The sequence below is a fragment of the Pipistrellus kuhlii genome, unplaced genomic scaffold (genome assembly GCF_014108245.1).
Source record: "Pipistrellus kuhlii isolate mPipKuh1 unplaced genomic scaffold, mPipKuh1.p scaffold_m20_p_4, whole genome shotgun sequence".
Classification (NCBI taxonomy): Eukaryota; Metazoa; Chordata; class Mammalia; order Chiroptera; family Vespertilionidae; genus Pipistrellus; species Pipistrellus kuhlii.
Window position 1 is genome coordinate 35,659,348 of NW_023425540.1, and position 27,626 is coordinate 35,686,973.

At 38.0% G+C, this 27,626-nt stretch overlaps 1 protein-coding gene and 1 long non-coding RNA gene across 6 annotated transcripts in view; both read right to left on the bottom strand.

Moving 5' to 3' along the window:
* The window catches only part of CERT1 (ceramide transporter 1), an 88,238-nt gene that overhangs the window by 56,255 nt on the left and 4,357 nt on the right, over positions 1 to 27,626 (bottom strand). For all 5 annotated transcript variants that reach the window (XM_036410516.2, XM_036410514.2, XM_036410512.2 and 2 more), the window contains exons 3-4: positions 25,223 to 25,357; positions 17,116 to 17,232 (exon numbers count right to left, since the gene is read on the bottom strand). In XM_036410516.2, coding sequence (XP_036266409.1) covers positions 17,116 to 17,232; positions 25,223 to 25,357 — 252 coding nt within the window. The remainder of the gene's footprint in view (positions 1 to 17,115; positions 17,233 to 25,222; positions 25,358 to 27,626) is intronic.
* On the bottom strand, positions 14,275 to 15,825 carry LOC123651203. Its single transcript, XR_006739744.1, has 2 exons — positions 15,086 to 15,825; positions 14,275 to 14,520 (listed from the first exon to the last, which is right to left on the bottom strand). It is a non-coding gene; the product is annotated as an uncharacterized LOC123651203 (long non-coding RNA).

Below are 27,626 nucleotides of genomic sequence, written 5' to 3' on the forward strand. Positions count from 1 at the left end.
TATAGAATGCACTGGACCAAGGGACCAGGGATCAAGCCTGCAAACGAGGTATGTGTCCTTGACCACAATCTAACCTGAGACCCTTCAGTGGGCAGGACTACACTCCAACCACTGAGCAAAACTGGTTAGGGCAGTATATAATCTTTTTGAAAAGCAATTTGGCAATATATATTTAAAAGTGCTCATATTCTTAAACCTAGCAATTCTATTTCTGAGAATCTATAATAATAAAAGCATGATATGCTAATTAGACCAGACGTTCTTCCAAAAGACCTTCCAGATGAAGGCGGGGCTGTGAGGGAAGCCGGTGCCAGCAGCCGGGGAAGGAAAGCTTACTCTTGCACGAATTTCATGCATTGGGCCTCTAGTCTCTTATAAGGGTGCAACAATACTGCTGAAAAATGCTTTATGTAGGAAGGCAATAAATGCAAAAAAGGTAAATTATAAAGGTCTAATAATAAGCAAATGAGCACCAAAATCACAGCACAATAAAATATTAACAAAGCTGTGTTATAAAAAAAACAATGTTAGATTGGGAAAATAAACAGAATATAAACCATTTATTTCCACAAATGTTTTGAGGGTAAAATGTATAAAGAATAAGGAGGAAATACTGCAAAATGAAGAGTAATTGTCTTAGTTATAAATTAAAGATAGTTTTATGTCCTGGCCAGTTTTGTTCAGTGGTTGAGTACTGGCTTGCAGACCAAAGGGTCACAGGTTCAATTGCTGGTCAAGGGAACCTCGGCTATAGGTTCCCCACCATTGGTCGGGGCGCTTACCAGAGGCAACCAGTTGATGTGTCTCTCTCACATCAAGATTTCTCTCTCTTCCCTCCCTCCTTCTCTTCCACACTTTAGAGAAATCATGAAAAAATATCCTTAGGTGAAGATTTAAAAAAAAGATAGTTTTTTATTTCTTTTTCCTTATGAGCAAATATTACTTTTAAAAACCACATTGGGGGAGCAATAAAATCTAACTACTCTGCTTCCCCGAAAATAAGACAGTGTCTTATATTAATTTTTGCTCCCAAAGATGCGGTAGGTCTTATTTTCAGGGGATGTCTTATTTTTCCAAGAAGAAGAATACGGTACACATTTATTGTTAAATAAAAATAAAGGAAATTTATTACTTGTATACGGTACGGTAGTACAGTAGTTATCAACACAAACCAGACAAACTGTGAATCCTACAGTATCAAGAATTTACTCATTTATTCAATGACAATCATGTCATCATCTTCTGGAACATCATCAGAACAATCCAATTCCTGAATTTCCTGGTGAATTTTTTGTGACTCCATTTCTTTCAGAATCAGTGGACCAAATCTCTCATGTTTAGCCTAGGGGAGGGCCTTATTTTCAGGGGATGCCTTATATTTCACTCAGAAGGAAACCTGTAAGTAGGTCTTATTTTCGGAGGATGTCTTATTTTCGGGGAAACACGGTAGTACAACTATTTGTAGGAATTGTTTTAGACTTCCTAAGAACTTTTAGTTTTAACTATATAGAAAATATTTTTTTTTAAAGGGGGTTGACTGATCATTTATTTTTCAGTATTCAACCATGCATCCATGAGAATAGCTGAAATTAACTAGAAAGAAGAATATTTTAAAAAATTAGGTTTTTGCTTTTGAAATAATAATTGCCACTCACTGATCAATGTTCTCATAATCCACTTTATATATTTATTTTTATAAATAAATATATTTTATTGATTTTTCACAGAGAGGAAAGAAGAGGGATAGAGAGTTAGAAACATAGATGGGAGAGAATCATTGATCAGCTGCCTCCCGCACACCCCCTACCGGGGATGTGCCCGCAACCCAGGCACATGCCCTTGACTGGAATCGAACTCGGGACCTTTCAGTCCACAGGCTGACGCTCTTATCCACTGAGCCAAACCGGTTTCGGCTACTTAATTTATTTTTAATGCAAAATGATAATGACACCTACACTGAAAGGTTTCCAGGAGGTTTAAATGATAACTGTTTGTTTACTATTCAAAGGGTTGGTACTAAAAAGAACAAGGGTTTAGGAAATGAACAGTGATATGAGCATTCCCATCAACGACAATATCTGGTCTATCTTGAACATGGATGTGATGGGAAAATGATAGAATTGTTTTCAGCTAGGATAACATTTTAACCTGCAGGACATTCATTTATTTTGCTACCTATTTGTATTATTCCTAATCCAATGCTGTGTTTCATTTCTCAATTTCAAATAAACCTAGAATATTTACCAGGCAATAAAGACAACATAAGCAAAATATTTTTAGGCTATTAGCAAAAAGGTTTACTTGATTAAAATGAGTTTTATATTCTTTGTTTTTTTTAAAAATGTAGGGAGCGGCTATAGGGTTAAGCCTCAGACTGACCTGTTGGCAAAGCCACAAACAAGTCCCAGATTTAGAGGGCACAGCCCTCTTAGCATAGTTAAGCTTGACCTTATGACGCTAATGGGCAATGGGGGTGTAGCAAGTGCTGCCAAAACAAGTCAAACTCACAAGAACACTGTAACTATGGTGACCACTACCTTGTTTACCTCTGACTATAAAATAAAGCATCAGCTTGCCATCTGGATCTCTCTCTGTGGCCTCAGCCAGGCACAGATCCACTGAACCCCAACTAGTGGGATTGATGCCTAACTGCTCCCCTGCCAGTCTAATTGCCCATAATTGCCTTCCCCTGCAGGCCTGGTCCCCCCCCAACTGCTCTCCCCTACAGGCCTGGGTCCCTTCCAACTGCCCTTTCCTGCAGGTCTAGTGGCCCCCAACTTCCCTCCTCTGCCAGCCTGGTCACCCCTGCCCCTGCAGGCTTGATTGTCCCCAACTGCCCTACCCTGCAGGCCTGATCCGCCTCCCCTCCAACTGCTCTCCTCTGCAGGCCTGGGTCCCCCCTGCAGGCCAGGTCGCTCCCAACTTCCCTCCTCTGCCGGCCTGGTCACCCCTAACTGCACTCCCCTGCAGGCTTGATTGCCCCCAACTGCCCTCCCTTGCAGGCCTGGTCCCTCCTAACACTCCTCCCCTGCTGGCCATCTTGTGTCCACATGGGGCAGCCATCTTGTGTGTTGGAGTGATGGTCAATTTCCATATTACTCTTTTATTAGATAGGATAGGATAGAGGCCTGGCGCACAGGTGGGGGCCAGCTGGTTTGCCCTGAAGGGTGTCCTGGATCAGAGTGGGGTTCCCTTGGGGAGTGGGGTGGCCTGGGAAAGGGGCCTGTGGTGGTTTGCAGGCCGGCCATGCCCCCCAGAGACCCAAGCAGAGGCCCTGGTATCTGGTATTTATCTTTTATAATTAAAACTTTGTAGCCTTGAGCAGAGGCTAGGGCAGGCAGGGGGTGGTAAGCTTGGCTTCCTCCATTGCTGGGGAAATCCAAGTCTCCTCCTCGCTCTGAGGCTGTAGCCATTTCTGTTGGGATTTATTTATCTTCTATAATTGAAACTTTTTAGCCTTGAGTGGAGGCCAGAGCCAGCCAGGATGTGCAGGAAGCTTGGTTTCCTCCATCGCTGGGAAGCACAAACCTCCTGCTTGCTCCGTGGCGCAACCATCTTGGTTGGGTTAATTTACATACTTGGTCCTGCTTGGTTTGTGGGTGTGGCTTCTGAGTGTAGTGGAGGTATGGTCAATTTGGATGTTTCTCTTTTATTAGTGTAAATGGCTTTTGTAGCATAACTTCGTTTTCTTTAAAATTTTCTGTAGTAACTACAGGAAAAGTTATTCAACTCTATAAACTTCCTTTTTTACTTGATCTCTCTTATCTAAAGAAATATTTTGCAAGCAAATTACAGACCAAGACGAGAGAAATATGCTGAAAAATCTGTAATATTTACCTAAATTGCTAGTAACAAATAGGTGGTAAAGCATTATAAAACCTTGCAAATTTGGTAAACACTATACTGAGTTATATAATATACCCACAGAACATTGTTTGTACAACCGCCAGTCTGGCTCTACCCAAGTAAATATACAATCTATAATAATAAAAGCGTAATGTGCTAATTAGACCAGACGTCCTCCTGGACGACCTTATGGACAAAGCCAGGACTGTGAGGGAAGCCTGAGTCCCTGCCAGCGGGCAGACAGAAGCTCAGATAGATCCTAGGTGTTGGAGGGAAGCTGGTGCCAGCAGCTGGGGGAAGAAGGAAGGCCTTCTCCTACACGCACTTTGTGCATCAGTCCTCTAATTAATCATAAATGGGCCAAGGGTGGCCAATTAATAGTAACCTTAAGTGAAAAGGCAATCAGATTGTTTTGAAGGCATTTACTTTTGGAAATGCCAAGAGATTAAAGATTGGTAGTAGGAGTTGAAGTTGAAAAGAAGCCAAAGATAGGAAAAGGTTATGACAAACCAAGGAAGAAGAAACTAAGAGGAAGATGGGAGAGCAGGTTATGAATAACAGGTATTATAAAAAGAGAAAAAAATAGAATGAATCTAAGCTACACAGGTGAATGGAGAGTAACTGAGTTCTGTTAACAATAAGATCAGAGTTAATTATACTTGGGATTTCTGTGCACATAGGGTATTCTAAATTTTCTTGGTTCCTGGCAATATTCCTATTTATCAATGGAACATGGGCTGGCCTATATTCCCTGTAACATAAAAAGCAAGCTTAATTAAAATGAATAGACCCATGACATCAATATCCATAGGATCTTTTCAAATTTTCAATATTTACCTTATCTGAAAAGACAACTATGTTTTGCTTTAGTAGATATTGTGAAACTGTTTTTTAAAGTGTTTACATGCAATTTATACACGTTGCTTCACGTCCTCATCAACACTTGGTATTGTCTTTTTTATGTTAGAAGCGAGGTAGATGGTTATACCTCACTCACTGCAGTTAAAATTTGGGTTTCTCATATGACTAATGGAATAGAGTACCTTTTCATATGTTTATTACCCATTTATTATTTTTAAATATTTTTTATTGATTTCAGAAAGAAAGGGAGAGGGAAAAATAGAAACATCGATGACGAGAATTACTGATAGGTAGCCTCCTGCACACACCCCCACACTGGGGATCATAACCCAGGCATGTGACCTGACTAGGAATTGAACTGTGACCTTCATAAGTTGATGCTCAAATCACTGACCCATACTGGCTGGGCCCATTTAAATAACCTTTTATATTTTTTTTATAAATTGCCAGTTTAAGTCTTTGGCCTTTTTTTCAAAAATTAAAAAATTAAGCTTTATGAACTATTTTTATTGATTTGACAAGAAATGTTATCAAATTATATCTTAACTGGCTACATAGTTAACATTATTGGCTACCTTAGTTATCTTCTTTCTTTACTGTTCTAGGTAAAGTCCTGATTCCTCTTTTACCATTGTGGTAAAAGATAAACACCTTCCTCAGATAAAAGAACCTGGCTAAAAACTATATATTACTGACATCTATTCCCTCTTTTCAAGATAACATACATTTTGTTTTGTTAAATCCTCATCTGAGGATAATTTTCCATTGCTTTTCTGAAAAGAGTACAAGGGAGTGAAGGAGAGAGAAAAAGAGGAAGAGAAGGAGAGAGAGAAACATCAATGTGAGAGACACACATGGATTGGTTGCTTTCCAAACGTTTTTGGACTAGAATGTGCCAGTAAACCCACAACCCAGATACATGCCCTTAGCTGGCAACTGAATCCTGGACCGTTTGGTGCTCCCACTGAAGCTCTAACCCACATGTGTCAAACACAAGGCCCGCGGGCCAAGTCCGTCCCGCCAGGCCTTGCAATGTGGCCCGCACCGTGCTGTCATCACTGCACTCCGCTGCGTTTCCATCACAATGACAGTTTATGACTGTTCAGTAAACCATTCGGCCCGCGATTTAGGCTGGATTTTAGATTTTGGCCCCTTCTCTGATTGAGTTCGACACCCCTACTCTAACCACTTAAAAGCAACACGGGGTAGGGCTCAAGATGACAGACTTTTAATTATTTAGGTAACTATGGAAGCACAAAGTGCAGATATTGACTCAGGTTAATTAAGATTTCAAAAATTGCAGGTGACAAAAACTAACAAAGTTATTTTAAAGGCCCTTGACAGGTGAATTGTTTTTATTTCAGTATACTAAGAATATGAAAGAGGGTTGATACCTTTTCTTCCTTTGATTCATCAACTATAAAAATCCTGGTAGTGTAACACTAACTACATTTAGGTGTTTAAAAAAAAAAAAGTTAACCACGTATTGATTACTGCAAGCAATTTAACCATTAACTCCCACTATAAGGAACTAAGCAAATTGCTGATTTTAATGAGGAAAACATGCAGAGTCATAATGAAGTTTCTTTGCTGGTTAATAAAGTTCAGTTTTGATCCCAAGTACCTTGGTTTTTCTTCAACTTATCTGACAGCCCTGATGACTCTAGCAGCTACTAGATTGCAGCACTTCTCTCAAAAACTAAAACTCTTGAATGTAAAGGAGAATGTAAAGTTTGATTCCATCTTCGTCTCTCCGTCAACACTGCATGGTGCATATAGGTAAATGGAAAAATGCTTCTAGTCGACTGATCTCATAAAATTACTTACAAAAACATACACTAAAAATAGTACTTTAAAAAGTTATATTTACAGTCTTAAGCCTTTACAATGAAATTAGATTAAAAAATACAAAGCTAAGTTTATATGCTAATCATTTATAAAGCAAACAGTACAGAAAGAAACTAATATCTGTTAAGAAAATTTTCCTATAGTTGATTAAAAATGACAGAGATAACAGCTTTACATGACCTTGGCATTTAAAATGCTAAGAAGTAACAGGTATATTTTGCCACCTAGTTACCCTATCTAATAAAAGAGTAATATGCAAATTGACCATCACTCCAACACACAAGATGGCCACCCCCATGTGGTCAAAGATGGACGCTCCCATGTGGACACAAGATGGCCAGCAGGGGAGGGCAGTGGTGGGTGATCAAGCCAGCAAGGGACGACAGTTGGGGAGGAGATCTAGGCTCGCAAGGGAGGGCAGTTGGGGGGGGACCAGGCTTATAGGGGAGGGCAGTTGGGGGGGGGGGAGGATCCAGGCCTGCAGGAGAGGGCAGTTAGGGGTGACCAGGCCTGTAGGGCAGAGCTGTTGGGGGGTGGGGAGGAACAGGCCAGCAAGGGTGGTAGTTAGGGATGACCAGGCTGGCAAGGGAGGGCAGTTAGGGGTGATTGGGCCAGCAGGAGAGGCCAGTTGGGAAGGACAAGGCCTGCAAGGGAGGGCAATTGGGGGGGGGGGGGATCAGGCCTGCAGGGGAGGGCAGTTGGGGGGGGGCAGGCTTGCAGGGAAGGGCAGTTAGGGGTGACCAGGCTGGTAGGGGAGGGCAGTTAGGGGCAATTGGGCCAGCAGGAGAGCAGTTAGGAGGTGATCAGGTTGGCAGGCAAAAGCGGTTAGGGGCAATCAGGCAGGTGAGCAGTTGGGAGCCAGCAGTCCTGGATTGTGAGAGGGATGTCCAAATGCCTGTTTAGGCCTGATCCCAGTGGGCAGTTGGACATACCTGAAGGGGTCCCAGATTGGAGAGGGTGCAAGCTGGGCTGAGGGACAACCCCCACCATGCACAAGTTCCGTGCACTGGGCCTCTAGTTTTAAAATAGTTTTCTAATGAGGTTATGTCCAATTTAACAACAACAACAAAAAGAAATGAAGATGTTAACTAAAATAAAATTAGAGGAAAAGCACCAAAATCAAGCTGATCCCAAGGTAATATGGGGGTGGGGAGGACTCACACTTGGAGATTTCATTATGGCAAATAGCAACACAATTTTTAAAAGATCTTTACAATGAGTACTAGGTACATTTAGATGTCTCAACCAATGAGAATCTTTAAGTAAGAAGCTTTTTTCACATCCATTTCAAGTAAAATGTCTAAGTTACTTTTGAAGATTGTTTTCTACATTATTTCTTCAGATAGAAATTCTTAAACTTCTCAGGTTGAGAATAAACCTTTCTTCTGAAAGTAGTCAATGGAGCTTCACTTATGAATTAAGTGGGCCTTCACAAAGGATAAGAACAAATCCACAAATGTTATTACAAAACAACTTCTCACTACATACAATCAACATCTGTAAAAATTACCATTTGGATTCTTTCTCCCTAATTGTGCATTTTCCTATGACTCATCATATATGGATAGTTTCCAAAATGTGGGGAAAGTCTGTGTGGCCCATGACCACCAAAATTTCAGAATCTAATAAGGTTGCTCCCTTATGACATAAAGAAATGTTATGATTACCACAAACTCTGTTAGAGCCAAAAAACTTAACTTTTTCAATATGATTCCTACATTTGATAGTGCCAAGAAAGCCTTTCTGCTAGTGTTTTTTTGTTTGTTTGTGTTTTTTTTTTCTGAGGGTGGTGGTAGAAGTGATACTTTTGTAATAACCTGGTTATTATTTAACAGCAAAGGAGTAAAAGAAAAGACTGTATATAGGCACATCGTTGATACAGCTTTGGGAAAAAGCTGCATTTCACAATCTCCAAGTCTATTCCCCGCTGATTGATGGGGGAAGGTACTAGACAAAGGCAGTTTAGAGGTATGCCCAGTAAAAGCTGAGTGACAGAGGAGGCTAACTGCGCATTAATCACACCTGGAAAAGGTATCTGGCCACTGCAAGTGCACAAAACCTAAATATTTACAAAATACATCCAGAGACATAGAAACATGGAGCAGACTGATGAATCTCAGAGCGGATGGAGGTGGGTGGGAAGAGATTAAGCAAAGAATTTATGTGTACATATGAATAACCCATGGACACAGACAACAGTGTGGTGAAGGCCTGGGGTGGGAGCAGGCTAGATGGGAACGTGTAATACTTTCAACAATAACTATAAGTTAAAAAAAATAAATGACGAAACTATTTTAAAATAACCACAATACCACTATCACACCTAAAAATACCTAATTATTTAATATCAAATATCTCATGTTCAAATGTCTTCAACTAACTTAAGCACCCAAATATAGTGCAAATGCTGAAATGATATTAAATTTCTTTTACTTGGAACAAAATTTGAATATTTAAACTTCTAAATAAAGAAGTGAGCCCTTGCTTTCACATGCTAGCCCTCTTAGGACTCCTGCTGCAGGGGGGCTGTGCTTCCTTTGTGCCAGGAGGTGGGCTCCAGAGATGGACTAATGGACCCAAATGCTTATCCACCCTCGGCTGCAACATGAAATGAAAATTCTAGACACTAGCCTTATTTCTCACTTGACTGAGCTTCCAGATGCACTTCTTCCAGTTCTGGCTTAAGGGGCAGGGGACTATGAAACCTAAGAAATTTAACTCAATGCCAATAAAGCCTCTTTCCACATTCCATCCCTGATGGGGGCTTCTGAAAATGCTTCTTTTAGCAGTGTCCCAAGATCCTGGCTCCCCCAAACAGGGGAGTTGCATCCACCAGCAACAGAAGTAAATTACTTTTATGGTAAGAAAAAACTGGGTGTAGTGAAATCACATTTATACTAATAAAAGGGTAATATGCTAATTAGACCAGGTGACCAGACATCTTCTGGACATCTGACTTTCTTCTGGTCAGTTAGGAAACGACCAGGCCAGCAGGGAGGCAGTTGGGAGGCAACCAGGCAGGCTGGTAGGCGAGCGGTTGCCTATTGTGAGCTGGATGTCTAAACCGGCAGTTGGAAATTCCTGATTGGAGAGGGTACAGGACAGGCTGAGGGACACCCGCCCCTCCTCCCTGCGCATGAATTTTGTGCACCAGGCCTCTAGTGTATTATAATTGTAAAACATTCTAGACATAATCCTGACTCTTTTAAATGGTATCAATAGATGACTTATAACATTTCCTTGACAAACTAATTATACAGAAAATACTCACCAAGGTCCTTTGACAATTCAGAAATACATTTTCACTTAATTGGGTCAAAGGAACAACCATCTTAACTTTACATTCATACAGCTTTTTCTTATTTTCTTTTTAATTTAATAAATCTTTATGTTCAGTTTATTAGAGTTGTTCTCCCATCTCCCCCATAAATCCCTTCCACCGGTTTCCACCCCACACCATGCCTTTTCCTGTCCTCATCCATGTTTGTAAGATTTTTGTTCAATCTCTTCCCGCACCTCTCATACCCCCTTTCCCCCAAGAATTGTCAGTCCACTCCCTTTCTATGCCACTAATTCTATTATATTCACCAGTTTATGTTCCTCAAATTTTTTTATTCACTTGATTTTTAGATTCACTTGATATGTATTTGTTGTCATTTTGTTGTTCATAAATTTTACCTTTTTCTTCTTCTTCTTCCTCTTAAAGAATACCTTTCAGCATTTCATATTATACTGGTTTGGTGGTGATGGACTCCTTTAGCTTTTTCTTAGCTGTGAAGCTCTTTATCTGTCCTTGAATTCGAAATGATAGCTTTGCTAGGTACAATAATCTTGGTTGTAAGTTCTTGGTATTTTTCACTTTGAATATTTCTTGCCACTCCCTTCTGGCCTGCATAGTTTCTATTGAGAAATCAGCTGAAAGTCATATGGTACTCCCCTGTAGGTAACTAACTTTTTCTCTTGCTACTTTCAAGATTCACTTTTTGACTTTTGCCCTTGACATTTTATTTTATTTTAAAAATATATATTTTATTGATTTTTTACAGAGAGGAAAAAGAGAGGGATAGAGAGTTAGAAACATTGATGAGAGAGAGACATCGATTAGCTGCCTCTTGCACACACCCTTCTGGGGATGTGCCTGCAACCAAGGTACATGCCCTTGACCAGAATTGAACCTGGGACCTTTCTTTTTTTTTTTTTTTTTTTTTTTTTTTAATATATTTTTTTGATTTTTTACAGAGAGGAAAGGAGAGGGAGAGAGAGTTAGAAACGTTGATGAGAAACACTGACCAGCCGCCTCTTGCACACCCCACACCGAGGATGTGCCTGCAGCCAATGTACATGCCCTTGACTGGAATCAAACCTGGGACCTTTCAGTCTGCAGACCAATGCTCTACCACTGAGCCAAACCGGCTTCGGCTGAACCTGAGACCTTTCAATCTGCAGGCCGACGCTCTATCCGCTGAGCCAAACCGGTTTCGGCTGCCCTTGACATTTTAATTATGATGTGTCTTGGTGTGGTGCTGTTTGGATTCCTTTTGTTTGGGGTTCTCTGCGCTTCTTGGACTTGTAAATCTATTTCTTTCACCAGGTAGGGGAAGTTTTCTGTCATTATTTCTTTAAATAGGTTTTCAGTATCTTGCTCTCTCTCTTCTTCTGGTACCCCCCCAATAATTCAGATGTTGTTACGCTTGAAGTTATCCCAGAGGCTCTTTACACTATCTTTATATTTTAGGATTTTTTTTTTTCTTTTCCAGTTAGTTTTTTTTGCTTCTTTGTATTCCAAATCTTTGAATTTATTCTTGGGATCCTTTAGTTTCCTGTTGGATCTCTCTGTATTATTCTTTATTTCAGTCAGTGTATGCTTAATTTCTGATTGGTCTTTTTTCATATCCTCAAGGGTCTTGCTAAATGTATCGGCCTTCTCTAGAAAATTCTTGAAAAACCTTACAATCATGGTTTTGAACTCTATATTCAATAGTTTGCTTTCTTCAATTTCTTTCATTTGTGTCATGTTTCTTTGTCTGCATTTTGGCTGCTTCCCTGTGTTGATAGCATGGCTTTGTATGCTAGGTGTCTTATAGGGCCCAGTGGCTCAGCCTCCCTAATTACCTGAGGTGGAGAGTCTTGGTGCACCCCTTTGTGAACTCTGTGCACAGTATTGTTGTACTTGTTTATTGTTGGTATCACTGGGAGGAATTGACCTCCAGTTCAATTGGCTGTGAGGACCAGCTGTGTCTACGCTGGAAGAACTGGTATGCTGGAGACATCCTTATGGGGTAGGACTTGCTTCAGTGAGGTTTTGGTGCTCACTGAGCCTGCCCCTTGACTGTGTCACTTATGAATGTGAGGAGTTGTAATCTGGTATGGTTTCAGACTGGCCACTGGGTACACTGGCTCTTGGATCTCCAAGGAGGTGAGAAGTCAGACACTGCCTGGTGCCACCAATCAGGAGCTACAGAGAGATCTGCAGATTCCTCCTCTTTGTTTGGGGTTTGGAAGTGCCCAGATGAGGCCCAGCTGTGAAGCAATGCAGGCTACTGCTACAGAGCCTTATGCTTTCTTTTGGATACTTTGGAGCACACTGACCCAGCTGCAGTTTGTTGGGTTTTAGGTTGCAAGAGGGACAGGCCATTCATATGCTAAAGCCGCTGCACACAGCTTGATGGGATTGTAAAGTGGGTGGGGCGAGGTCTCAGGTAATCACCAGGGCAGAGCAAACAGCAATGGTTGCCAGTCACCCTGCCCTGGAGAGGTGCCCAGGTCTCTCTGTCCCACAGTCCCATGCAAGAACAATGATCACTGCAAGAACCTGAGAAAACTGTCCTTGCGTTCCTGCCCAATGCCAGACAGTCCAGTTTCTCCCCATATGAGATATAAGTTGGATCCCCAGAGTCCTGCCTGGAGTTCAGAGTAATTGAGAGCTTGTATCTCCCTCTTGATTGTAAAAAACAACAGCGCACCCATTTGCCAGCCTAGTTCATGTGCCTCCATACCTCCGCACTTCCACCAGATTCAATGTGCTTTTCTCTTTCCTTCTAGTTGTAGAACTTCCACTCAACCAGGTTTCCCGTGGTTCTAGATAATATTTGTTTTGTCTTTTAGTTGGAGTTTTGATGTGGTTGTGAGAGGTAGCAAGTACAGGTGTTCATGTATGCTGCCATCTTGGTTGTATCTCCGCTTCTTCTTTTTAAATAATTTTCACAAACACCATTTCAATGACCTCAAGACAACATGGGCAATGGCCAAGAGACTTAAAAACAAACAAAAAAACCCCCACCTCTTAAAAATCATTCATTTAGTGCTGCCTTAAATCCAGGAGAAATGTAGAATATGAATGGACTCCACACAATAAAACCAGCACACTATTTCAAAATAAAATTACAGGTTTGGTATACTATGTCTTTTTCTATATTTTAAACTGAAATAGATCCTTCAAATTTAAGAATGACTTCAGAAATATCTTTCTTGCACAGGGGCCACTGTCTAATGTCCCACTGAATTGTGCAATTACTAATATACTGAGAAAAGTTATATTACAGAATCATCTTTTAAAACTTTTCTTATGGTGAACAAGCAACTATGGAATGAATACCAAGGAGGACAAAATAACAAAGCTACACAAAAAAGATAGGACTCTACATTGCATTTTTGTCAATAATTATTCTAATACCAACTATAAAGATTAAAAGAAAGAAGAAAAAAAAAAAACACTTCAAAAATCACATATTTCCCCCCATAAAATCTGTTTTTACAATATTGTAAAATTATTTCAACAGGAAATTTTATGTGCTCAAAGCTTTGCTGATTACTACAAAGAAGTTGTACAACTGAAACTTTAAGAAGCTTATGGTTTAAAATAAATACAAGAGATATGAAGAACATATAAAAATGAGAATATTGAAATTTAAAAAGCCCATGATTTAAGTCAATAAAATACATTTCAAATAAATACATACTTATAGGATGACAGAAGTGCCTGCTGGCCAAAAGCTCTGGTTCTTAGGTCAGATAGACCTGGGTCTGAATGCTGGCTCCTTCACTAATTAGCAGTTTGACTTTGGACAAGTTACTTAACCTATGTCTCAATTTCCTAATCCGTAAAAATAGGATAATAATGTTAAACTCATTAAGTTTGTGAGACTAAAATGAGATAATGTATACATTGTTTATTACCGTATCTGGCATACATCAATTCTCAAAAATGTTAGCTATCATTATCATCACTACATTATTGTTAAAAAGGTCCTGTAAGATAGAATTGCTAATGTGTGTGTGTGTGTGTGTGTGGGTATGAGAGAAAAAGAGAGGAGGGGAAGGAGAGAGAGGGAGGAAGAGGGGGAGAGAGGGAGGGAAGAGGGAGGAAGGGGGTGAGAGAGAGAGAGAGAAAAAAAAGAGAGGGGTGGACTAGTACATAGATGTTATTATAATGAGCATAAGGGCCTCCTGGAAGGAAAAAAACCAGAAACCTTGAACTTCTTCCAAATATTACAAATTACTTAAACCTGACAGGGAATAGTTAAAAAAAAAAAAAAAAAAAAAGAAAACCCATCTGATGATATTAGAAGAGAAAACTACAAACCCACTATTCCAAATGTCTTGTCTACCCATCATAAGGACAGATGGAACCATGGGGAAGTAAGTATGAATTGAATGATGAAAATTCAGGTTAATTTTAAAGTACAGTACTCTTGGTTTATTATATCTGGGTTATTTTGCTTGTTTGTTTATATTTGGAGGGAGAGTGTACTGTCATCTTTCCTTCTTTAAGTAACTTACCAGTGTCACACAGCTATTACATAATAGTGCCAGAATTCAATCCCATATTTGTCAGACCTCAGAATCCAGTATTCAAACACCAATTAATAAAATGGAATGCTCTTTTTGACAATACATGGGCAGAAAGATGAGTTCATATGTGTCTTGTATATATATGGTAGTAGAAATCAGATGATATACTATAGCCTATACAAGGTAAAATTATAGAAATTATTTTTAAACATAGAGATAGTAGGAAGAAAATAAAGCACATGAAGTACAAACAATAGAGCTCCTATCATCATCACCATCATGCCTAAACAATTTGACATTAATTTTGAATAGCGATACAGCAATTCATGTTTAAAAATTAATAAATTTAGATTCCACATTCAATGTTCGTTAGTGATAATGAAGAATGAATTAGAAAACATCTCACTACCACTTATTCCTAAAAGAAAAATATATGATTACGTTTGGTGATAGCATTTAAATTTTCTTCTTCCATGTATTAGTTTAATAACTCAATTTATTTTTACAATTCACATGCAATTTAAACTTTTACTGATAAATTGCTTAGTTGGCACATATCACATATTTTACATTAAAATTAAATAATTAAGTATTAAGAATATCAATTAACAATGATTCCTTCTTTCTTGCCTATGAATAAACTATCTTTAGAAATTTGAAAGAAAATGTTTACAATGTATCTGGAACTTGCTGCTGACTCTCTTTTCTAAGAACTACAATTCACCAAAAAATCTGTTACCTCAGCTTAAGTCGCAGTGCTCTGAAAGAGAGCCAAAGATTGTATCTATCTGTTGTTCAAAGACACAAAGAAATCAATAATATGGAAGAAATATATGCTTCATGTATATGTCTTCATTAAAAAAGAAAATACAAACTGGAAGCATGCTAAGAAAAACAAGCATGCTAAGAAAAATAAAGTGTGCTTAACTAAAGAGAAAAAACATATAGCCATGTAATCTAAAACAACCAAGTCTTTAACATTCACCCCAGTTAAAAAAAATAAAAATTAGTTCTACTTAATAACATGTTTAATCATTAAGCGGGCTGGCCCTGATTAAACTCACAAACTAGGCCACTCTCCTTATGTGCACATTTAGCAACTCTCACTGAACGCAGATCTCTTCTTTCAGAAACAACATGGTGTAATTTAGTTGTAGCTCCAAAGCCCATTCTTTTTTTCCTCTATGTCATGAATGGGAAGATATATCAGCCACTGTGGAGTAATTAACTTTATATATATATTATCCCATGTATTCCTTACACACACTAAAAAATGAATTATCATACCAAGGGTCACATATGTTATATTTGGCAGAGGCTGCAGAGTCTGATTCCAGGTAGGCCTGACGCCAAAGCACTGAGAATCTGTAATTCTCATCTCTTTTTATTATTATATTTTTTATTTTTCATCTCTCTTTTAAAAACAGAAAACTGTTCCCATTTTTAGACTCTTTTCTAAATTAATAAAGATAATGAAGATTCACAAAGTATTTATTTATTTTTTATTATTTTTACTTTAGAAAGAGAAACACTGATGTGAGAGAGTTGTCTCCTGTACTCGTTCTGATTGGAGATCAAACCTGCAACCTGGGTATGTGCCCTGACCGGGAATTGAACCTGTGACCCTTTGGTGCACAGGATGACGCTTCAACCATTTGAGCTACACCAGCCAAGACCACAAAACTTCAAAAACCAATATAATACTAAAGCTAAATCAGAGATTAAAAGATGGACATCACAGCCAGTTTTCTTTAGGCTAGGAAAAATTCAGAATCAATAATCAAACAATAAAAGCTAATATATGATCAATATCAAGAAGAAGGTGCCTGTAGTATCCCAGGTCAGACTGGTTTTTCTTGCTTTGTGTGTGTATGTATTTTGTATCTCTCAACCAAAACAGGCATTTCAACTACAACTCTGTAAAAACCAAATGAACAAGTATAGGCAAGTATGTGCAAAGTTCCCTTGAAATTATTCAGGAGTGGCATGGTAAATTTATAATTTTCCTTATTCCTTGCTTTACCATGGTATACTGAATTAACTAATAATGCAGATTTATTAATATCAAAGCAGAGTCAAAGACTAGCTGTAAATGACAAGAATGTGGCTTATATATTTATATAAAAAAGAAGTCCTAAAGGTTTATTACCAGATATTTTCATACTTAACCAAAAAAATGATTTGCAAATGTTTACACTGAGAATTTACCCAAATGGTTACGATGAGCCTAACACTGAAATTTAAAAATTTTAGGATTTTACAATCCAACGTTATTTCAAAAGTTCTTTTATCCAGATCATATAAATGGCATTTTTTATAAAGCAAATCCTAAATTGGAAAAATCAAGATTTCTTTTACTAAGAAGAGCATATTTTGTTAACAATTAAAAATATTTATCACAGCCGAAACCGGTTTGGCTCAGTGGTAGAGCATTGGTCTGCGGACTGAAAGGTCCCAGGTTTGATTCCGGTCAGAGGCATGTATGTTGGTTGTGGGCACATCCCCGGTAGGGAGTGTGCAAGAGGTAGCTGGTCGGTGTTTCTCTCTCATTGACATTTCTAGCTCTCTATCTCTCTCCCTTCCTCTCTATAAAAAAATCAATAAAAATATAGTTTAAAAAATATTTATCTCAGAAAGTACCTTAGAAATAAAAGTATTTCACAAATTTATTTCTGTACTGCTTTAATTTTTACCACCCAAACAATGTACAACTTTTCAGTAACACACATATTTACCTCAAGATGGTACAAGTAAAACTGGAAACCCTACCTTGTGCTGTTCGATGGCATCTATCCACTGTTGTCTGTGATCTGGATCTTGAGCACGAAGATACCAAACGCTATCATTTACACTAATATCAAATCGACATTCATCAAAATCATGGGGCTATAGAGAAAAAAGTAGAAAATGAAAAACAAAACTAATTATATTCTTAGAAGTATCACACTCTACAGCAAAAAACATAAACATAACCCATTCTGGCTGGTGGCACACTCTTGTTACTTTTGTTTTCCATTCAAGTAACTTTTTTTGTTTTGTTTTTGTTTTTGTTTTTTAAATCCTCACCTGAGTATATTTTTTCCATTAATTTTCAGAGAGTAGAAGGGAGGAGGGGGAGAGAGAGAAAGAGAAAAATATCGCAAGTGACACATTGATTGGTTGCCCATAAGCGCCCAGGAATAGAACCTGCAACTGAGGTATAGACCCTTGTATAGTACCTAAGACCCTACAGTCCACAGGCTGACGCTCTAACCACTAAGCAAATCTGGCCAGGGCTCACATAATTTTTTGAAGATTCCTCAGATGAAGAGTACAACAAGGTTATATAGTTACCAAAACTACATGTCATTCACCATTCCTACAAACTATAAATTTATTTAAAAAAAAGAGTGTTTTTCATCAAATGCTTTTAGTTAGCTAAATTAATGGAAACATTACTAAAAGCACAATTAAAAAAGATTCAAAATAGACCAGTTGGGGTTGCTCAGTGGCTAAATGTCAACCCATGAACTAGGAGGTCGCAGTTTGATTCCTGGTCAGCGCACATGCCACGTTGCAGGCTCAATCCCTATTAGGGGGTGTGCAGGAGACAGCCGATCAAACATTTTCATTCATGTTTCTATCTCTCTCTGAAATCAATAAAAAAGATATTTTTTTACTTAAGAAAAAGGTCCAAAATAAGTCGTAGTAAAGACATTTATTACATTTTTCCTGCCTCCATTATCCAACAGTAAATTCTCATCATGAAGAATTTGATTTCAATAAATGTTATAAACAAGGTATTTTTACATTTTATCAGAAAATAGTTAACATTTCCTCCTAAGTATCTCAAATTAACTTCTAGGCTTTTATATGTTTTTGATATTAACAGTCAGAAGAGCTTTCAAGGAAAAGCAAAGATAAAATGAATAATACATCAGACTTATGTTAGATAGTGGAAACTGCCTGTATCAAAACATAAACATTAGTGAAATTAGTAAAAATGTCAACTATTTGGTTTAGTGTTTTATGTTATTCTTAAGAATGTATAAAATTAATATCTCATTTTTTTACCCAATAAATGAATTACGATATTACAGAATCATATGGCATATGCCATGACTTTTTCTACTGGATAGAGTACAAAGAATCATCAATGTAACAGAAAATTTATTTGCTGAAGAAAATTTACTTTGCTGGTCATCTGGTCACTCAGTCTTTTATAAATACTAGTAGCTCTGCGTAGGAATCTGTGTTCCAGTAGCTCACTTCCACCCTCCAGTAGCTCTCCATATGCTGCCCTGCCCTCCTGTAGATCCCCCCTCATAGCTTGCTGCCCTCCCCGCTCCTGTAGCTCTCTGCCCACTGCCCCACCCTCATGTAACTCCCTCTGCCCCCTCCTTTAGCTCTCCACCTCCTGCTTGTAACTTGCTGCCTCACCCTCCTATTGATCCATGATGTGGTTGTTAATCGGTCAGTCATTAAGATTCATGGTGTAACAGCCATTTACATATTATCAATACATCTTTATCATATAGGATAGGTCCTATATAATAAAAGCCTAATATGCAAATTGACCAAACAGCGGGACTTCTGGTTGCTATGATGTACATTGACCCTCAGGGGGCAGTCGCTCAACACAGAAGTTGCCTCCTGGTGGTCAGTGCACTTCCACAGGGGGAAAACTGTTCAGCCAGAAGCTGGGCTCACAGCTGGTGAGTGCAGCGGTGGTGGCGGGGGCCTCTCCCACCTCCACTGCAGCACTAAGGAGCATCGAGCCGAGCAGTGAGGTGGGTGGTACAGAGTGAGGGGTCCTGGACTTCAAGAGGGTGCAGGCTGGGCTGAAGGACTCCCATCCCCGCCAGTGCTCCAATTTTGTGCACCAGGCCTCTAGTTTGGATGGATGGATGGATAGATGGATGGATGGACGGATGGATGGTAGGTAGGAGGTAGTGTGTGTTAAAATGATGCAAAAGGGAAAAAACCAGTGCATACCTTGTTCAATAATTAGCAACACAGAAATATATAAAAGACATTTAATACCCATAAGTATAATGACTATAAATTTAACTGAATGCCAAATATTCAGAAATCTTAGGAATAGAGTTGAGTCATTAAGAAAGCTTCTTGGAAGAAGGGAAGCATATATACTATCTGAAGAACAAAGCAAAAATTAAATCAGTTTACTGTTGTAAGTAGCCCAAGGATCTGCTTTCATTCACTATTATATTGTCTGCCTTTTTAATAAATCTATGTAAATAAACCAGATAGTACATATTCCTTTATGATCCACTGTTTTTATTCAGTATAACCATTTTGAGACTCATCCATTTTGTTGTGTCTCAAATTTATTAATACTCAATAGGTGCAAATGGGGCTAAAAAGAGGGCAGGGAGTGTATACAGAATTACAGCAATAGTTCTTTAGAAAAAATATAGTATAATTACATTTTCTATTCAGTTGTAATTCCATGATACTACATCCCACTCAACCGAACTGTGGTACTACCAAAATTCACCCTAGCATATTCTTTAAAATTCTTTAGATTATTTCTTAAAATTTCTGAGTTTTCCTGATATTTAATTGTTTACTCCAATATCCTGATTATAATGGTATATATTTCAGATAAGTTCATAGAAGTTTGTTTAAAAAATCATAAGGTCTAATAACTACCAAAAAAAAAAAAAAGTTGAACAGAATACATACTCCATGGATTATACAATTTTAATAAAGTTAGTGTATGAAAGAAAGATTAAAGTGACTATCTTTAAATTGTATGGTTAGAACTAATTGCCTTAATTTGTTTGCCTATACTATATTTTTCTATAAATCATATGTAATATTTTTGGTACAAAAGTGCTGACATAAATGTGGAAGGAGTTTGTAAAGTTGAAAAATCACCATTTTGTCAATTATAGAAAAGATTGGATGGGGTAGGTGCCATAAATAGTTGAAAAATCAAAAGGCCTTCTTCATCAGACTTTCACTCATTTACCTTCTCTAATATTTTTCTTAAATGCCTATGATGCATCTCAATCTATCTAAAACTGATCTGATATGCCTCCCTCCCCAAACTTCTCCTCTTGCAGGCTTTTGAACTTTCGAAAAATGGTAACTACCAACTGCTTAGACTCGAAATCATCTGACTCCTCATTTTTCACAACCTATAAGGAATCCATCAGCAAATCTGCAAATCTTGTCAGCTCTATCTTCAAAATGAATCTGGAATCCAATCATTTCTCATAATCTCTACCATTACTACTCTGGTCCAAGCCACTATCATCTTTCACTTGAATTATCTGCAATAATCCCCTAAGGCTGTCTGATTCTGTTTTCCTACTTCCATCCCTGCAGTTGTGACTCACATTATATTTCTACTGAACAATCATGATCTAAACCATTCATTTACTTATCTATGTAAATAACTAACCAATGACATATTTATGAACACCTATGATTTACCAAGCACTATTCAAGGAGCCGAGAATACAATGGTGAGGATGAATTGCTATGATCCTTAACTTTGCAGAGATCACAGTGACCAAATAATCACACACAAAATGTAAAACTTCAAATATAACAAGCCATAGTTAAGAAAGGTGTTGAGAAAGCCTATAATAAAAGGAAGTAACCTAATCAGGGGAAGGCTTCCAAGAAATAATACTACAGCCAAGGGAAGGATGAAATGAAATGAATAAAGAAGGAAAGAAAGGGAAACATTCAGCATGTAACCTAGTTGGAATGGCTAAGTTGATTGAGCATCCTCTTGTACTTTACCAAAAGGCTGCTGGTTCAATTCCCGATCAAGGAAAATAAATGGGGTGTAGGTTCAATTCCCAGTTGGGGCACATAGGTTAGGCCCCTGGTTGGCAAATTGCGGCTCGCAAGCCACATGCAGCTCTTTGGCCCCTTGAGTGTGGATCTTCCACAAAATACCATGGCCTGGGCTAGTCTATTTTGAAGAAGTGGTGATAGAAGAAGTTTAAGTTTAAAAAATTTGACTCTCAAAAGAAATTTCAATCGTTGTACTGTTGATATTTGGCTCTGTTGACTAATGAGCTTGCCAAACACTGGGCTAGGCAACCAATCAATGTTTCACTCTCTCCCTTTCTCTCTCTAAGCAAGAACTGCGAGGAGGGAGGAGAGAAGGGAAGCGCATGTAAAAATCTAGGAGCCCAGCCGGTGTGGCTCAGTGGTTGAACGGGGAGGTCATGGGGGCATGCAGGAGGCAGCTGATCAATGATTCTCTCATCAATGGTGTATCTTTTTCTTTTCTTTTTATTATCCTCACCCGAGGATATTTTTCCATGGACTTTTAGTGAGTAGGAGAGAGAGGGAATGCCAGAGAGAAACACTGATGTGAGAGAAACACCTCAGTTGGTTGCCTCCTACAGGAGCCCTAACCAAGACTCGGGTTGGGAAGGAGCCTGCAACCAAGGTACGTGCCTTGACTAGAATAAAACCTGGGACCTTTTGGTCTGCAGGCTGATTCTCTATCCACTGAACCAAACTGGCTAGGGCTCATCAATGATGCTTCTATCTCTCTCTCCTCTGGAATCAATAAAAATAAAATAAAATAAAATAAAATAAAATAAAAGATCTAGGGCAGGAAAGAGCAAGCCTAGATAAGATCCCGAAAGAGGTATATAGCATGATTGGAGGTGACACAGTGAGAGGGAGTCTGCTGGAGATGAGAGTTAAGAAGGCAGGCCCTGGCAGTGCTCCTCAGCAGTTAGAACGTCAGCCTGCCCATCAAAGGTTCAATCCCCAGACTTGGCCTGGGCACTTTCAGGAGGCAACCAATCAATGTGTCCTCTTATACTGATGTTTCTTTCTCTCTCTCCCCCTCCCTCCTGCTCTCTCTAAAAATCAATGAAAAAGCCTGGCCGGCGTGGCTCAGTGGTTGAGTGTTGACCAATGAACCAGGAGGTCATGGTTCGATTCACATGTCAGGGTTGCAGGCTCAATCCCCAGTAGGGGGCATCCAGGAGGCAGCCGATCAATGATTCTCTCTCATCATTGATGTTTCTATCTCTCTTTCTCCCTCTCCCTTTTTCTCTGAAATCTATAAAAATATATTTCTAGTTTATAAAATGTCTTAAATATATTTGCCAGTAAAAGCCTGTTTCTAGAGGTTATAAAATGTCTTCATAAATTGCCAAGCTAAAGAATGCTAATTGCTTACTTTATTATTAATTTTCATTAGAAACTTAAGTTTTAATGGTTAAAAAATTATTAATTTTCATTAGAAATTTAAGTTTTAAGGGTTAAAAATCGCAATATATGTAGGAAAATGTCTAAGGTATAGCGTATGGGGAAAAATGGTTGTAAATTAAACAAAAGTCAGGTCTATGAAAAACCAAAGATAACTGCCGGGTTCTCCCCTGCTCTCTGGTTCCCCATTTTCCAGCTTTTGCATTTCTTCATGCATCACTTATCTTTAAACTATAGTTAGAAGAAGGAATTTAAGAGCTGACATTACTGAAAAGAGACATCTTATACCACTGCCAAGGTTTGATAAGAGTCACTTCAAGAAAATGCCAAGTTGGTAATACCTTCTTTTCACAGGTAGCTCCCAGGAGACAGACACTTTAAAGATCAGTTGACTGCCACCTTGAGATTTTGTTTATTGAAGACAGCATCAAATAAAATACACTCTCCAACCTCATTGGATGGGATCTTATCAGGCTCTGAGTTGTAAATGGAGATCTTACTCCTGTCTACAGAAATCAAAGACTCCTTGAAGAAAAGAAGCTGCCAATACCAGAGGTAGACAACTATACCGAGACATCAATAAGGTCCAGATTGATACTGAACTCAGCAAACATTTTATTATCTTTACCTGATTGCTAATATTAGTCACAATAATATATTCTTTGAGTTTCTCTATATAGTCAAACTATTTATGATTACTAAACATGTATAAGATAATTGTTAATATTCTTTTCATGACTTATGTAAATGTTATACTAGATGCCAAATATAAAAAAGTGACAGAAACTTGGATCATAATATTCCACAGGATAGAAATGATTCAGGGTGTATATTTTACTCAATGAAGGCCATTAAAATCTTGAGACAGCATGGGGACTTGGGCTTAGGATCCCCAAATGGCAGATAAGAAAAAATGTAGCACTGGCATCACCCTGCTGCCCTTTACCTTATCCCAAAGACCCCAGTTAGCCACGAGAAACACCAATAAGCCAACCATAAGAATGTCACCAACCCTCCACTTTCTGGCTCTCCCACTCCCATGAAAGCAGAATTTTACCTCTAACTACTTGCTTCTCCAACCCCACATGGGAAATTCTACAAGCCCACCTTTTTTGCACAAAGCCATTTGTCTTCAACTTATAAAAGCAGCCAAGCAGAGACAAACCTCGGAGCCAGTTCAGAGAACCTTCCTTTCCCCTTGTTGCCTCCCTGTGCTTGAGCATACACTTAATAAAAATCTGTCTGGAAATTTCTCTAAGGTTTCCTCTTGATGTCTACCTTGGGAAACCCAAGAACCCTAATACTGGTAACAACCTGATGCCTTCCATTTTGGGGAAATAAACATATGTAAGTCAGATTTAGATATCAAAACAGATCCAAAGAGCTTTCTACTTTTGTAAGCAATATAAAATCTATAATAATGTGAATTGTCTTTGAATATATTAGTAAAATCTATGATTAAGTTTTAACATACCCATTTTCAGATTTTAACTACAAACTCTTCCTTGATTGACCTGCATGCAATTAACCTGCTTTAACCAACACTTTTTTTTTTTTCCTCTTTAATAAATACACCAAGGTATGCTGACCACTCTCAATTTGTATACTATTTTTAGTATATTTAGGCACTTCTGATCCCACTAGTTGAGATACATGTTTAACAGGTCTGTTGGTTATTCCCAAACCTGATTATGCCAGTTTACTTGTTGTACTTCTTACATAACTAAGTAAACATATGTAAGAATATGAAATATAAGTACAAAAAGAGGTTTGTTCCTACATAAACTAAGTTGAGTGTAAACTAAGTAATTACTCAGTAAAGGTGAGTCAGTTCTTTAAAAAGTATTGAATTATACAAAGGTAAGACATCTGTAAAATATTAGAACAAAATCATTAAAAGTCAGAAAGAACCTATATTTAGAGTTTTTAAAAAGTATTTTAAGCTTTTATTCTATTTTAGAGATATCGAAACTGGAAATTACAAAGCATGCATTATGGATATAGTTTACACATGATCAACTTCTCTCAACTCCACACTCAAAGACATGGTGTTATCTATACATAAAAATTTTGGTAAACATAGATTTATACATTTTAAGTTAAAATGCCAACATATGTATTTTTGTTTTGTTTTGTTTTGTTAATCCTCACTGAAGGACATTTTTTCCATTGCCCTTTAAAGAGAGTGGACAGGAGGTACGGAGGGGAAGACAGAGAAACATCGATGTGAGAGAGACATCACGTATGTCCCAACCAGGTACATGTCCTTCATCGGGAATTGAACCCAAGACCTTTCAGTGCACAGGTGGACATTCTAATCATTGAGCAACTTGGCCAGGGAAATGTATGTATTCTTTTAATTTCCTGCTTTACTGTTTTTAATAAACTACCAATCTCAATGGACATGAACCCTTCTAACATCCTTTTTTTCTTAAGGCCTTCCTTAAGGGCTTGCTATACCAACTAGATAATTATTACATGTTTATATAAAATAATAGTATGTAGCAGTAAACACTCTAAAATAGCTTTATGGGGGAAAAAAGTATTAGACTATATACTCCACAAGGGCAAGAATCTTTACCTATTTTGTTCACAGATGTATACCATGTAGGCAGAATAGTTTCTGGTGTATAGTTGATGCTCAATAAAAGTATCTGTTTAATGAAAGAGAATAGAAACTTACCGTGATGACAGCCTTGCTAAGACAGATGGATCCTCTGCAGCCATACTCTGTCTCGTCTTCAGATTTGTAGTAACTCAAAGTATTATTTTTCATAACTACCCAACGATCTTGCCACCCATGAATGTAGTTTGTCCACTGGGAATAGAAGAAAGGCAGGGGGGAGGAAAACAAAAAAACAAGTCAGTATTTTAGAAATCCAAACTTTCTGAAATAGCAGTCAATCTAATTTTAAAACCAAAATGTGAAAAGTTCTAACATAATAATTAGTAAAAATGATTATAATCAGTGGAAAGTTGATACTTTCTAGATTGTATAATGGTTTTCAGTAATTTTTAATAAGATTATACATAAAATAGATCAATAAAATATAATGTTCTTCTAACATCTGAGGAATAAAATAGAAGCAGATTTTATTTTAAAATTCTGCTTTGCCTCTTACCAGGCTGGTGTGGCTGAGTAGTTGAAAGTCAACCCATGCACCAAGACATCACTGGTTTGATATCTAGTCAGGGCACATGCCTGGTTGCAGGCTTGATCCCCAGTAGGGGGCATGCAGGAGGCAGTGATGTTTCTCTCACTGGTGTTTCTATCTCTTTCCCTCTCCATCTCAAATCAATAAAAACATATTAAAAAATAAAATAAAATTCTGCTTTGCCTCTGCACAGCAAAGGAAACCAACAAAACAAAAAGGCAACCAATCCAAATGGTAAAGATATTTGCAAATGATACTTCCGATAAAGGGCTAATATCTAAAATTTGGACAGAAGTCATATAACTCAATAACAACAACAAAAAATCCCACAAACAATCCAATTAAAAAATGAACAGAGGATCTGAATAGACATTTTTCTAAGAAGACAAACAGATGGTCAATAGGCATAAGAAAAGATGTTCAACTTCACCAATTATTAAGGCAATGCAAATCAAAACCACAATAAGATATTACCTCATAACCATTTGATAAACTATTATCAAAAAGATAAAAAATAACAAGTGTTATAGAGGTTGTGAAGAAAAGGGAACCTTCTTGCTCTGTTTGAGATTGTAAATTGGTGCAGTCCCTATGAAAAAAACAGTATGGAGGTTCCTAAAAAAATTAAGAATAGACTACCATATGGACCAGCAATTCATATTCTGGGTATTTATCCAAATATGAAGATACTATTTTGAAAAGATATACATGCCCCTATGTTCACTAAGGTATTATATACAACACCAAAATATGGAAACAAGCTAAGTGTCCATTGATGAATGAATAAAGATGTGTGTGTGTATGTGTGTGTGTGTGTATGTGTATGGTGGTGGTGGTGGTGGTGGCGACGGTGGCGGCATGTGCACTTGAGCAATACTCAGACATAAAAAAATGAAATATTGCCATTCTGACAACATGGATAAATCTTGAAGGTATTATGCTAAGTGAAATATAATCAGATAGAGTGCCATAACAAAACCCATATGATTTCACTCATATGTGGAATGTCAAACAGAAAAGTAACGAACTAACAAAAGAAAACAAAAACAAACTCACAGATAGATTGGTGGTTCCAGAGGGGAAGGGAAATGGTGAGAAGGTGAAATGGGTAAAGAGGGTCAAATATATGATAAAGGATAGAAATTGGATTTTTTGATGGTGAGCATGCAATGGAGTACGGAAATATTAAATTTCAGTTGTATACCTGAAATCTATATAATGTTATTAAACAATGTTACCTCAATAAGAATTTTTTTAAGGTATACTTTGCTCTTTGTGTGCCTTCATCTTCCCTTCCTCACCACCTCATGGCTCTTAAATTATTTTGGTCCCTGCTACAATTAAAATATTCAATAGAGCCGAAACCGGTTTGGCTCTGTGGACAGAGCGTCAGCCTGCGGATTGAAAGGTCCCGGGTTTGATTCCGGTCAAGGGCATGTACCTTGGTTGTGGGAACATTCCCAGTAGGGGATGTGCAAGAGGCAGCTGATCGATGACTCTCTCTCTCTCATTGATGTTTCTAACTCTCTATCCCTCTCTCTTCCTCTTTGTAAAAAAACCAATAAAATATATTTAAAAAAAGAAAAAAAAGAAAAAAAGATATTCAATAGAAATGTAAGTTTGGTTACACAATCTCCTACACCAAGTACTGCATGAGATCTTTTTCCCCCATTTTTTTATTAAGGTATTATATGTGTACATATCTTACCATTGCCTCCCCCCCCACTCCTATACAAAACCCATATGATTTCACTCATATGTGGAATGTCAAACAAAATGCCCTCACCCCCTAGTGTTTTACATCCATTGGTTATGTGCATGAGGTCTTTTAAATCAACACAAGTATGAAGCTATTCATGGCCAAAACTGTACTTTTGTTGTAAGTTATTCCTATAGGAATACTAAATTAATCATTATTAAGTCTATGTCAAT